Genomic DNA, 14,728 nt, shown 5'->3' with positions numbered 1-14,728 from the left:
CAGAAGAAGCAGACGGTCTTCTTGTGAACAACAGCTGGGATCATCGCGGAACCTGGTGGAGAAAATCTCAACTACACGCTTCTTTCTACGTGGCCTCTGGGATCCGCACAGGCCGTGCGACGACACCCAAAGTTAACCCCATGAATACACCAGGGCACACCATCGCCGAGGTACCAGTAGTGCTATCAGACACTTAAGTCAAGGACTGATATCGCCTCCACTTTTTTAATGACCTTCATGGGACTTAAGGATAGTTCCAGTTAATATTTAAATGAATGTCCGTCATATTTAAGCAGCGTTCATTATAAAAGAGGCAAACCAGCAGAGTGGAGTTTGGAAAATTATTACTATTTCCTGCATAGGCTAGACCTGCACATGCAAAACAATTCGGTCCACTTTTTATTATTCTCAGAGTGGACTTGTATCCCTTAGCCATAGAGCATTCGAGATATCAGAATGGTTAAAAATGTTGCGGCAAGCAGTTTAGGTTTCGCTAATCGGCACATCTTCCTATGAACGTATCCTCATACGGTTCTTTTACTCTGTCGCCCGAAAGCGCAAGCGTAGGTAAGGTTAGAAATGTTATATTTCCATTTCTTTTGGTTCATTTTTGAGCCACCCGCACGCCCATTTATTGACGTCAGTTCCGTGACGGATATGGCATGCGTTAGTTCGTGGTACACCCCGCCATAATGCACTTTCATGCTAAAAATACCACGACCACGATTCAACAAGCTCTCCATGGACTAATAAGAGTATTTTTGCTAACAACTTGTCAGCAAAAAACGGGTTGCGCAACAAAACGAACATGCAAGTTCTGCGGGGCTTCTAAGACACTTTTTGAAGGCGCCAGTATCTGCAAAATAAAATTTCATGGAAAGTTTCGTCCTCCGATATTGCTACAGCGTTTTCTACAACGAATGCAGAAAAGTGTAGTACAAAGTTCGCACAAAATCAATATTACGGTATATCTAAGCGCATAGCTCCCACATCAGTAAAAAAAGAAAAAAAACGATTGCCCTTATACCGCCCTTTCATATGCACCTGTGGGGATGCCTATACCGAATACCAAAATAACGTTATTTCTGCCTGCTCCAAAATCATTAACACTGCAATACGAACACTCATTCTATCCAGCGTAGACCTCCAGTTTACTTTGGATGAGACAAGCTTTAGCCACGGCTGTAGCGAATATTTTCAAGGAAACAAGAAAATCGGAAATTCAGAATACGCAATAGACAGATCTCACCAGCTAGTTTCACTACGCCACCGCTGCCGTGATGCATGCCGGTAGTTGTAGTCATCCGTCCGCGCGCCCGTGTATTCGTTGCTGCGGCGGGCCGCACCGCAGTGAGATTTATTTTAACTTTCATTTATTTTCCGAGATGGGTGGATTCACATGTTGTGTTCCTGGATGCTTCAACAACAGTTCGAAACGAAAGGGCCTCGGATTTTACGTGTTCCCGAAAGAGACGAAGCTTCGGCAGCTTTGGCTGCAGCGTATCAACAGAGCTGGACAGCGTGGCAAGTAAGTCTGTCTTTTGTTGTGTTTTTTGCTGCGTTAGGGCATTTAACTTACTCAGTTCAGATTAGCCGATCGACTTGACACAAAATAAAGTGTAGCGAGGCACGTCTAAAAGTGTATTTTCCACGGTAAGCGCAGATATCTTCATGTCACAGCCGCGATACAGTCCGGCCATGTCGGCCGGCGTCTTCCGAACTTCCTATGCTGAAAAAGCTATTTCATCGCGCGTATATTTATATAAAGAATAATCGTATCAGGTGCTGTACATTTACAAAACAGGAGAGCGCGTGCGGCGTTCGAAACACTTGTGCGGCGTGTTTATCCGGAACGCGGGACTAATAATATTGATGCGATTATGGTATGCGCGTTTCATTGGGCATCAGTGCTACGGCAGGGGCTGTTTCAGGGTGTTGTATTGATCGCGCATATAACAGACAAAGCCTGTCAGCATGCCCATATCGCAAATGTTTCGTAATAATTTGTGACGATATTTTTTAAACTTGATTTTAGCCTACACTTGATCATTTACGATCTCTTGCGTACACTATCACCGGGATCACCTACTCGGCTCAGTGCATGTTGATGACGGTCACGTTAGGCAAATCGTGGAGCGAGTCGCTGGTCAGAAATCCGCTCCACAAACTTCCACCCACCACGCTAGTGGCGCAAATCCAGAAAAATCGTACTTTTTTTTATGGGGGGGGGGGGGGGGAGCTCGGTGAACAAACGTTTCAGCTTCATTCCCCAGCATGTATACCTGTTAATAGTAGATTCCCACGATTCACTCCTGGAAACTTTCTTGCATTGTAAAGCGTCATTATGTTTGGGATGACTTATTTATAATTAACATAACCATAGCCTGGCAATCAGATTCATAATTTATCATCAGCGGCTTCCGCCAAACTGTCAACATTTACTTACCGTCAACTGTTTACTTACTTTTTAATTTAAAGCCAATCATAATAAACATTTGCAACACATCAGGAGCACCCCGTAACATTTTGGAAAGTTCGTACTCTTCAGTGCTTTTTGAAAGAGAAAGCAGCTTCCACTTTTGTACTTTGTTTCTGCTCTTTGAAAGTGCTTTGGGAGGCACTTGTAAGGCATGCCCGAACACAAGGGGTGTCAGAACCCCCCATGATTTATGCCACTGCACCACCTTACCACAAAAGGACAAAAAATACGACATTTTTTGCAGGTTCTCAAAGTTCGTGCCCACAACAGGCCACAGAGTTTGCGGCGAACACTTCGAAGGAGGGAAGAAAACGTATATGGTTCGGGTACCGACAGTCTTTCCCCTTAAGCAAAAAATTATAAAGAAGCGTCGACAAATTCAAGTGAAGGTATGAAAGTCCATTTTTTATGGCAAGGCATCACTCAGCATGCACATAATTTAAACGTAGCAGCTGATAGAGTACGTTGTGACAAATAGATTATTTATTCATTACACCAGTGTGTTGACACGAATTTCTGCTACTTTTTCTATACACCTTGGAGAAGGATGATTTGCTGTGGCAGAGTTTTCCCATTAAAGGAATTTTCAAGTGCTATAGCTGTTTAAATATCTATTCATTATGTAATGAGATTTTTTCTTTACTTTCCACTGTTACAGCGCACTCTACCTGCCAACCGTGTTGAAGTGCAACAGCCACACAGCGAGGAAACATCAAATGATGAAAACAGCACCGACTTGTGCAGTGCCACTGAGAACACTGCTTGTGATACATTCGAAGAACACTCATATACATATCATGAGCACAATGAAAATGATCTGCTAAAGAGGCAGCAAGAATCCATTCACCATCTTGAGCAGGAACTAGAAAAAGCTAAAGCAGTAATTACTGCATTGAAGAAGGAGTTAGAGGAGAAAACAAAGGCTAATGCAGATTCAGCAAGGCTGTATAACCGCCTTCAGCAAAAGAACAGATGTTTGGTGCTTGAAATATCACGTTTGAGTGGTTGCCTCAGAAAGGCCTCCAAAACAAAAAGAACAGAGTTTGAATACGATGTCTTGGCTCAGAACGAAAAGAGACTGCGCTACTATACTGGATTCGCATCACGCCTGCATTTGGAGGCATTTTGGTCGCTGTTAGAAGACGACGTGAACAGCCTGCAATTTTGGAATATGAAAGGAACTGCAAATGAAGACAGAAAGTTTCTGCTGCCGCTCAAGACACAGTTAATAATTGTGCTTATGAGGCTTCGGCTGGGACTTGACGGAGCTGACCTTGCATTCAGGTGAGCTAACCCTATTCTTGACTGTCAACCTCTCTGCTGTTATTCAAATATACATGTTCTCTAAATGAAGTGGTATTCCTTAGGTGCAAAGGAAATGCAACATGTTTTCTCATCATTGTAACTTTTGCATTAATTTATAATACTTACAACATGCACATGTAAACTATCATGCTATAATGCAAGGATAGGACTTAACAAGGAATATTATTGGAGTTTAGTTTTTCGACAAAGTGACTTTTTCCTATAGCTGCTGCCCTGAACGACAAGTGCCTCCCATGGCACTAGTTAAAGGACTCCTAATCCACACAGAGGTTGAAATTGAGTCGTGTTGTTGCAGTTGCGCATGAGACTACAGCGAACATGTTCCTTTGAGAATGTTTTGAAGTAATGCTGTAATAGTGGAGTTAAACGTGTTTGATATCTAAATGCTGCCCTCGCTCGTTTCACTCTTTCCTTCACTACACCCCGTACATTGGCTCATCTCTTCTCTTGGCTGATGGTTCCTACTTGCTCAGCAAGGAGGATAAGCAGGGAGGACACATACTTGCAGGCAGACAAACAGGCTCTCTCTGCTGTTGACGTGACCAGGTTCTCCTGGTGACGTCGCAACCAATGCTGGGAATGGCGAATGACCCAGAGAGGAACACTGCATTGTTTATTTTTATTTTGTGGTGCACCTGCGGCACATGGTACTGCGGTGTTTGATACCGATGATTGTGACATTCCGAATTCGATGCATGCATTTACTTGAAATGTTAAAAAAATAACGGGGATAGTTTAGGGGCTCTTCAATTTTCATACGAGTGCCCGTCACTTCAACCCTCCATCTTCTAGCTGCTTCTTGCATTGTTTTAATATGATACAAGACAGAACATTGTGGAAGTCTCTCTTCATTTACAGGTTTGATGTGTCGGAGAGCACGGTGTCCCGCCTATGGGTAACCTGGCTTGACTTCCTACACAACAAGCTACGCCAGGTATGCAAAAACTCTTTTAATTTGACAGTCACATAATCATCGTTACTACGTTATTTGTATAAAAAGACGCCTATTTTCACATTGATGTGAGAAAAAGTCTAGTCCATGGTGCGGTACAACCTAACGGAATGTCTGAAGTTATTGATACTCGTAGGCACTTTCAAGATGTGTTGTGAGAATACGATAGATTTCAGCCTGCAATACAATATTGCCAACTAAACAGTGTATGTGGGCTATTTCAGCTACACAATACGTGTACACAGCAATACACTGTTAAAGGGAACACCTGAGCGTATGGCTGCTGGTTGACACCACGGTTAGCCGGTGGCTGCAACGAGTTTTGCGCGGGCACCATGATCACCATGCGTGGTGCTCTTCGAATGAAGCTTGGACTTGTTGTGCCTATACACAATGAGTGAAACTGCCTTGATCTTGGTTGTCAAATCATCCAGAGATTGGACTGGTTTTCTCAGAGAAAGAATACGAGAGTTCAAGTTGGAAGGGAAAGGTGTCATGCCTACAGAATCTAGCTCTATGGATAAGCCAGTTGCTAATTCCATAGATCCATATGTCTGATCGCATGAAGAAGGTAGGAAGAACGCCTCGATTTAGATGTATTCTTTTCAGCAGAAAATAATTTGTGTCTCATTTGCATGGCAGTGGACAGAAATATTGAAAATGTGACTTAAGAATAACATGCATGCCGTTCACAGCGGCTGGTTGGCAATTGTGGGAAGGGCGTTACTTGTGAGCTTTTGCTGTCATATTGGTTCATGTAAGTCATTATTTTTGTGCTGCGATGCAGTAGAGTATTTCTTTCCTCAATGCAAATAAGTTTAATAAATAAAAACGTGACACCGCAAACAAGTTTATGCACAACGTCAACTGAAAATAAGGATGTAATCATGCAAGTGTAATGATGTAGCAGTGTCACAAATGTACAATAATAATAATAATAATATCTGGGGTTTTACGTCCCAAAACCACGATATGGTTATGAGAGACCGTAGTAGAGGGTTCCAGAAATTTTGGCCATCTGGTGTTCTTTAACATGCACTGACATCACACAGTACACAGGCCTCAACCATTTCGCCTCCACCGAAGCGACCGTCGCGGCCGGGATCGAACCCGCGACCTTTGGGTCAGCTGCCGAGCACCATAGCCACTGTACCACCGAGGCGGACCACAAATGTATAAAGAAGGGATGACACCAGTCCTCTCTTAACTGAAGCGTTAATGAAAAATTTTACAAAATTATATACGAAATGGATATGTGCCAATATACTAATTATTTGGGAAACAAAGCTTGTTGCAAAAACGCCATAAACAATAAGCATCATTTTGTATTCAAGTATGCACAGTGAATACTTGAACCGTAAGTAACCCTGTGAGTTTATTGTACAAGTGTCGGCACTCGTGTCTTCACTTCTCTGTGCCTATTTGTTGCACTGCTTCAAAATGAAAATGTAGACTGACTTTCCGAGCTCTGTTCACAAGAGCAGCAGTTCGGGAGAGTTGCATGTTGTCGCTTCTCACATTGAGTACTTTTGATGCTTTATATTTTGCCATGGTGTTGTCCACACAAACATGGTTCTGTGGAATGAAGAAGCTTTTTTTTTTTTATCGCAGGATGCAGGTGCCCACATGGATGCCACCAGATCTGTGTGACAAGTATCGCCCACAAGCCTTCCTTTCCAAGGGATTCAACATCGTGGACGGTATCCTCGAATGCACAGAGATCTTCATTGAAACGCCGTCATCTTTTCGCGTTCAAAGTGAGACGTATTCGTTGTACAAGAAGCACAATACCGCCAAGGGACTGATTGTTTGCAGCCCCAACGGATTTGTGACATTTGTCTCGGACCTCGCACCTGGCCGTTTGTCGGACAAGGCCTTGACCAATCACTGTGGAATCTTAGATAAATTCACTCCTGGGCGCAGCATCATGGCCGATAGGGGATTCACTATTGCAGATGAATGTAAGACACGTTCGTTAGGTCTCAACATTCCTCCTTTTATGGGTGGACGGCCGCAGCTGTCAGAAAAAGACGAAGAGGAAACAAGACGAATCGCAAGCGTGCGAATACACGTTGAGAGAGTCATCAGGAGGGTGAAAACCTTCAGAATACTATCACAGATTTTCCCAAACAGTATGGCTGAACAACTCAACAAAGTGTGGCAGATCTGTGCCCTGTTGTCTAACTTCATTGATTCACCTTTGCTGAAAACTACACCCAGCTGAACACTAGAAAAACTGCTTTTTGAGATGGTCAGGAAAATTTAGACATTGTCAAAAGTTAATGCCAAACTCTTGTTTCAGTGGCTGCATTGTGTGCGTCTCTGCTCCTTGATCTTCCCGTAAAAATTTGTACAGCAAAAGCTTGTTGATTCATGTCTCACAGGACCGAAAAAAATATCCGAATTAACTAAATTCTGAACTTTCGAAAGTATCAAGAAAAAAATTAAGTGTGTGTAATGCCAATACACTTCTATTTTCTTGACGAATAAGTAAATCCTGCACTTACTTTTCATAAGAGCAGTTTAAAAGCAGTAATTTTCGCCACTTGTGACCTTGTCTACAATGTAACCGCGGCTCACGACCTTCCTGTCTTCACTAACCCGAAACGTGCTAACTCAAAATTAACTGGAAACGTTCCCATACGGTTCACGCTGATGGCAGTAGTGATGCAGATTGCACCACCTCGTTTCGGTTGCCTGCGAACACTGTTGTCGCTCCTTTGCACCACACGATTATGGTGCTTCGTGTGGGGTGCACTTTGAGAATCGTCCGAATTAAACGGGTTGCGGCCAATTATGACCGAATTAAGGAGGGTTTGATTCCATTAAACAACACTCATGCTGGCCGGGACCAGAGAGCGCGCCTGAATTATCCGATTTTCTGAATTAATGGCTTTCAAATTAACAAGATTTTACTGTATTTATTAATATGCGAGATTAGCACTCATGTCCTAACCTCACGTTTTCAGTTAGCTAGCACTTTTTCATTCAGACATCTGAATACTTCTGCATGATCAAACAAGGGTATGCGCTAGAAGGAAAGTGATGTATGTGCTTGTTTTGTGAAAGTGATGGCACAGTGGCCAGCACTTTCAAGAGACTGTCAGCAATGATGTTCAGTGACTGTTCGTTGCCTAAGTGATGTCTTGCATTAATGTATCAATATGTCCTTGCACTGTTGATTGCAGGAAAGGTTTACACACTGTTATGCACGTTACGCACATGTGTGATAACTTTTGATATATGTTCAACCAGTGGCTGCCATATGAAAGAATTTCAGCGTACAATTAAATTATCAGTGTTCCCACACATGATCCAACAGTCTCCCTCTGTGCTCATGAGCTGCTTGAACTATGCCAGTACAAGATAACTGTGTTTACTTTGTTTCTGTCCACCTCTTGTAAATTATACGTTAATGCCCTCTGAATAATAAAGTGAATACTCTCCTATGTACAGTTTCATTGCTTTCTCCAAACGTTGCTGCTAGTGTAAGTGTCTCAACATCTTGAAACTTTAAAGAAAGACAAAACCATTCTTAGGCGCTCGAAGCGAAGACACGTTTGACCTTTAACAGTTAGGAATAAAGCTTTTTCTACGGTTTTTCTTTCAAACAAAATTACTGTTCACGTGGTTGTGTCGGTGAAGACACAAACAATCAAACCAGTACAGAATGAGTTGTTTATCGAGGTGTAATCGTGGTGAGACAATATATTATTCACAGTGCAGGCAAAAAACACTTGCAGTACAGAGATAGTGGCAAGACACATGCTTTGTGCTGAGCAGTGGTAACATGAGCAGGTCACATAAAAATAAATAATCGCATGGGCTGCAGCAGATGGCAAACTTCAGGTAGCACGCAGGAACAGTTCTTGCGTCATGCCACCAAGCATGACATCATATTCCAGTACACCAATGTGTCCACGTACATCGCAAGGTCCTAAGTACCATCATAGATGGTTCTCGCTATGTCGTATCGAGGTCCATAATCCAAACCAGTTGGTAGTCCTTGTGGCATCGTTGAAGATTGAAGCAATGAGTGTCAATCCTTTGTTGGGTCTTGATATGCAGGAGGGCAAGCAGTCTTGCTTCTTTGGCTCATTTGTAGATAAATTGCGAGATCAAGATTGGCTTTGTTGGCGACATTTGGCCACATTGCACTGAACGTCATTGGGGTATTCCTCGCATAAACCAGCTTGAACGATGCATGTTCGCAGTTTCTTGTGTTGTTACACAATGCATTTTCTATGGAGGCGAAAATGCCTGAGGCCTGTGTACTTAGATTTCGGTGCACGTTGAAGAACCCCAGGTGGCCGAAATTTCCAGAGAGCTCCACTACGGCGTGTCTCATAATCATATCGTGGTTTTGGGACGTTAAGCCCCAACACTTATTATTATTACAGATAGAGAGCTGCTATGTAGCAGCTTTGTGCCACTCCTCGGCCAGATACATGATACATGGGATATATTAGTACCGAAGATAATTTTCTGCACACATCATTAAAGTGAGATTACGCATAGTACATCATACACCAGCAGAATATAAATCATGCAGAAAGGGATGACAAAGAGGAACAGTAAATTTACACTGATTAAGAAAGCTGCCAATTTCCAGAGAAATAAGGCACCAGGTACTGGTCAGCAAAAAACTTGCAGCACTTCACCAGCTCAGTGAAGAATGCCTCATCAAAAAGTACAGGAACTTGCACACACTTTTCTTCACTGTACACGAAGAGGACACAACTCTTCAGACCGGTAACTCCCATTTGTGTCTGCACCTGGGTAAAATACCTGCTGCTGGCTTTGAGGCATCCACCACGCAGTTCATTCTTGCAAAATGCATCAATTCTCATGGGGCTTTTGATCTCCAAAAGGCGTGGTGCACAACAACTGCATGTAGCGATTCCGTCTGGGCTTGCCCCAAGGAAAGGATGGCTGCGGCATAAAAAAAGACCACACTGCCTCACGTCGATGTCCACGTGCTGTTTATTTTTTTCAAGGAAGGCCTTCCTTGCGCTGTCTTCGCATAAAAGGCCCCGCTTCATGGCATAAGTAGCACGCACTTTCTTAACCATGATAGTGCTTAGCAGAGAGCGCACATCATGGGGCCCCATCTTTCTTTTGCACGTGCTATTCACCCATGTGTACACTCTATGCACCGATGATGCAGTCATAATTCCTTTCCGGTAATGATGCCACATGGGTGATCCACTCTGGAGCCTTGTGGCATTCTCCACAGCATTCACGTCATTAACTGTGTACTGGACTGCACTTCCAGCTTTTACAGCATCAAGCCATCGTTTCGGCATTGCTTTGTCTTCTTCAGCACAATTTGCTGTTTCTGCAATTCTCACGGGCAAGAAGTCGTTTGCCTCGAGAATGTCGGCAAAGCAGTCGAGGCCGCATTTCTTAAGATTGCCATGCAAGTTTATCAGGCTGGGTGTTTTCATCACCTTTCTGTCTGCTTTCAAAGATGAATACTGAATTCGCTTTTGGTGTCGTTCTGGTGCACAGCTGATCCTGTCGCAGGTGTCCTTGGAAAAGACTACATTCTCAAAATCTTCCGTGACCTTCCTGGGGTCTCTGGGGTGATACCACTGTCGTTCTGTCTCTGTGCACGAGAGAGAGTCTGGCACAGATGCCAGATCATGCTGTGCAATGTACATTAAACCATACAAGACACAGCAGATGTGCTTGCACACTGCACCTTTGCCTGCAACGCAGGTGCAGCTCCCCGAAACTACCTCACCATCACATTTATACAACTTGATGGATGCCTTGTACAGGGTCCTAGTAGTCATGGAAGCTAGCACTTCTGCACGTACAACGGTCTCTGCACCACTGCCTTCCAAAAACTGCAGCTTCTGCAAATGTCCTGAAGTGAAGAGGCGTATCCCGGCATCACGATGTTTTTGAGCACCTTTGCTTTCTATGTACCTGCATGAAATATTATAATGTCAGCATATAGTGTGCAACTTATTGAGTGCAGATGTACACCTGGAAAGATAAATAAAATGAATAATACCATTTTTATGGAATTGCAACTTATAACTGGAGTTCAAAAACTGTTCTGAAAGATTATAATTGTGTGGTAAATGACCCCTCAAGCTTCATAAAACAGTATCTCTCTCTCTCTCTGCCTTTTGTCACAGTGTACTGTGCTGAACAACTGAGTTAATGAATCAATCCAGCTGGTAAAGCATAAGCGATAACAAGCTACTGACCAAGGACAAGCACCTACCCGCAGCTCAACACTGCAAACACAGCTATATATCTGCAATCATAGGTCGGCAAAAAACGTGAGCTCACTCAGACTCACTCACAATTTATATATTGCGCTTAGGGCTCCCTCAGGCTGAGGCTTGCCAAAATTTTTCCTGAACTGGACTCACTCACACACGAAATTTTTTTTCCCAACCGGACTCACTCGTACTCACACTCACGAAAATTTTACTCCCCCGGACTCACTCAAACTCAGACTCACGGCTCAATCTGAGTCTGAGAGAGTTGGACTGAGCTGACTCATGAGTGAGTTTGCCGACCTATGTCTAGAATACACTAAAAGCAAACTGGGAACACAGAAGGCAAACAATTTCTGTCAGAGTGAAAGCTCAATCCTTGAGAATGTCTGAAACGTCAGCATTTGACGCAGCAGCGCTTCAGTAAATGAGAAAAGACCAGTGTGAGGATTTTTTATTATGTCACAGACTTAACTGGCTTACTCCGAACTCGCAGTGTGCTGGCAGGTTTCCACGTGCCTGTATGAACTCTATCACATTTTTGAGGAATGCTGAAGGATTAAGTGGAATCATGCGCATGTGTCAGACACTGTTTGCTGATAGTAGGCCTCCCATAGTTTGCGACACATTCTGGTACTACATGACAGGACATTACCTGGCATGTCCAGCAGATTTGGAGCACTCACTCGTTAAGCAAGCTTATTATTTTGCAGTGTGTAGGTGCAGTTTTATGTTGCACACACTGACTGTTTGCCGGATGCTTTCATGACCTGTCCCTTTTTGTAGGTTTATTATGTAGTTGTTTTTTTTCTTTCTGTGCTTCCAGTTGTGTTTGTGTTCAAGTCCTTCCTATTCGTCATCCCTTTTTTTTCATCTTTGTAGTAAAATATTAGATTCTTGCACTGCACTTTTTGTATACAGGTGTTTGTTACTCTGTAACCTCCCTGAAAAAATGTCCTTGTGATGCTACAACAGGTCCAAATAAATAAATAGGTAATGATATGTGTCATGCAGATGTTTATACCACTCTGTGGATGTGCTTGCTGAAAATTTAATGTCATTTAAGTCAAGCTGCTGCGTGCAAGAGCTGAAAGTTGACGAATGCTGTCTGTCTTAAAAGCCCCGTGGCATTCAAGAAGTTGTCACATACTATTTCATATTTTCGTTATTGTTCCGAAAGGCTCAGATTATTTCTACATTCATTGCCATGTCATAATTTTGCTCCTCAACATGCTCGAAGGAGAAATTTCATAGGTGTTATTTGTCAACAAACATTTTGTGGTGACATAATCACCCTAAGAAAGGTTACTTATGTGTTCTGGCAAGGGGACGCACTGAAAAACAAACTTTAACCCATGTCTCGGCTTATTTATAAATTGGTTCCACTTTAACACAATGTTGTACATACCTATAGATGTGTTCTTTTCCAAAGAATGGGTTCAGTGACTTTGTCTGACTGGTCCACTTTTCCTGGTTGTCGGTTATAGGTCTACATGCCATGATCACGATATACAGGCCTGCGACAAAACAATATTTAGCATGCTGCAACCTACCATTGCCAAGTGCTACCACACTTTTATGAGCTTGTCATATAATAAAATTTCATAAGCCAAAGGTTTATATGGCGTGATTATTCTTACTGTTTCAACCGTACTCTTAGATGACCACACTATGAGGACCAGCACACATGCAGCTAGCTCCCACAGCCATATGCTGCTTGAAGTGCTAACTTGGTCGTCTTCCACAAACAAAGCTCCACTGAAAACGTAGCTGCGTTTTGGAAAGTGCTAGCAACAAACTATCCATACACAATAACCATCAATGCAAAAGGAATGATGATGCAGCACGAACGCGGCACGAACTACGGTTCCGTAAAATTTCAAGTGCTTGGGCGAGCACATTTTTCCGTGAGCGACGAATTTTTCTTAGCCCTTAAAGCACATGCCCATCAGTGGCTAGCTACCGATGATAACCGATGCAGCACGAACGCGGCACGAACTACAGCTCCGTAAAATTTCAAGTGCTTGGGCGAGCCACAAATTTTTCTTAGCACATGCCAGTCAGTGGCTAGCTACCTATGATGACCGATGCAGCAGAGACGGCTGCATGATAGCGAACTAGACAAATCGGCATTTCGTCACCCACTACACAGGCGTTCTCGGCTGCGCGTCACGATAATCTAATATGTAAAGCAGCCTTTCCATTTCCTATATTTCTCCTTGTTGCGTATCGCCTGGGTGGTGGTCAGAGCGACGGTACGTAGGCGCGCGTAATCGGCGGGATCAGCTGACCGCTAAGGGCGCATTACAAGAACGGCAGAATCGAGCGCGCAACACAGCGACAACATATCGGGCCTGCACTTCCGTGCGTCTTTACTGCTCGGTTTTTCAGTGCTCGGAAAGCTCCAACTGCACCACACTCGGAATGTGTTTAGCAAATGCCCGTCGCTAATGCAGCGAAATACGATCAGCGCGATGCTTCTCACTTCCGCGAAGCGGCCCATACAGCCTTTGGCAACTACCTTTACATTGCCTTACGTTGACTACACCACTTACATAATCTAAACGTTAACTGACGACCAGCTCAGGGTCACAAACCTCTCTGTTTCAGAATAAATGCACGGAAAGACCACGCCGGCTCGTCGGTTTATGCCGAGCCGATCCGGCCGCTGCAGCTGTGCAATATAGCGTGATATTTTACAAACTACGCTGTAAGAAAGAATAAGCTTCGTTGAAACACTTACCTAGAAGGTCTGAGTAGTAATGTCAAGCACATGCGATGTTGATCGAAGTCGATTTTCTTCACACGGCGCAAGTTGATCGGAGAGTCCTGCAAACCGCAGCGGCACAAGCGCTCCGAGAACTACAACTAAGATGGCGGCCGGTCAGTCGTCGTCGAGCTGGCGCATGCGCAGTATGCTCGGTGACATCGGTCTTTTGTAGCGCATGCCATGAAATATCGTGCATATGCTGTCCAAATAATTCTTTTTCTTTATTTTCAATTGGTCTTTTTCACCATCAAGTACGTGGCATGGCTGAATCTGTTAAGGAAGACAAGTTGTTACTGAGCCTTTTCCATTTCTCTATCTTTACTTGTCCCGTGTTCTTTTTTTTCAAGAACATTTACAAATTTATTAACTGTTCGCCTAGTAACGGGTGCCGCACCTGTTGTCTTTCTGTGTGTTTGCATTGCAGTCTCACTAGGGCGACATCTGCGGTGCATCACCGATCCTTATAAAAACGAGTGTGCCTCGTCTTCGTTTAGACTGCCCTACCCTAATGGCCACAGTGATACTAACACTCTACAGTCTACAGAACTAGCACTGCATAGTGCTTGGTTGCCAAACCTTCAATCGTACCAATCGTGCCAGGTCCCAATGCAAGCCCGAACAAGATGGCATGCTGTGCGAAACGTAACTATTAAAAACCAAATAAAAATAGGTAATTACAAATAGTTATTTTACAAATTCATTAACATGAGGAAATACGTTCCACTAAATCTCGCAGATCTAAGCATTTCCTTATGAGTATTTAAAATGCGCAAAGTAAATTAACACGCAAACACGTGGGTGTTCTGAAGCAATGCTACACGTAATATTTATGGCCAGGAAGTCCGCGGACACCTTTCTCTTACTTTCAAGGGGAAGTGCACGGACTTTTTTTGTGAAAGGGGATAAAATTGGTTCGAGTAACGAAATATTTATTATTTGTAACATGACCCAACATTTCCTGTCAA

At 43.4% G+C, this 14,728-nt stretch overlaps 2 protein-coding genes across 2 annotated transcripts; one reads left to right on the top strand and one right to left on the bottom strand.

Moving 5' to 3' along the window:
- The first annotated feature begins 1,313 nt into the window (after positions 1-1,313).
- On the top strand, positions 1,314-7,476 carry LOC119405294 (uncharacterized). The gene is made up of 5 exons (XM_037672115.2): positions 1,314-1,528; positions 2,724-2,868; positions 3,138-3,763; positions 4,664-4,739; positions 6,376-7,476. The coding sequence occupies exons 1-5, from the start codon at positions 1,386-1,388 to the stop codon at positions 6,979-6,981; spliced, it is 1,596 nt and encodes a 531-aa protein (XP_037528043.1). The 5' UTR covers positions 1,314-1,385; the 3' UTR covers positions 6,982-7,476.
- Positions 7,477-8,444: 968 nt separating this feature from the next.
- On the bottom strand, positions 8,445-13,803 carry LOC125759842 (uncharacterized). Its single transcript, XM_049419249.1, has 3 exons — positions 13,737-13,803; positions 12,402-12,510; positions 8,445-10,691 (listed from the first exon to the last, which is right to left on the bottom strand). The coding sequence occupies exons 2-3, from the start codon at positions 12,491-12,493 to the stop codon at positions 9,347-9,349; spliced, it is 1,437 nt and encodes a 478-aa protein (XP_049275206.1). The 5' UTR covers positions 12,494-12,510; positions 13,737-13,803; the 3' UTR covers positions 8,445-9,346.
- Between the last annotated feature and the right edge of the window lie 925 nt (positions 13,804-14,728).

The sequence above is a fragment of the Rhipicephalus sanguineus genome, chromosome 9 (genome assembly GCF_013339695.2).
Source record: "Rhipicephalus sanguineus isolate Rsan-2018 chromosome 9, BIME_Rsan_1.4, whole genome shotgun sequence".
NCBI classification, from domain to species: domain Eukaryota; kingdom Metazoa; phylum Arthropoda; class Arachnida; order Ixodida; family Ixodidae; genus Rhipicephalus; species Rhipicephalus sanguineus.
The sequence above is the reverse complement of the archived record's forward strand: the minus strand, read 5'-3'. Positions and strand labels throughout refer to the sequence as shown.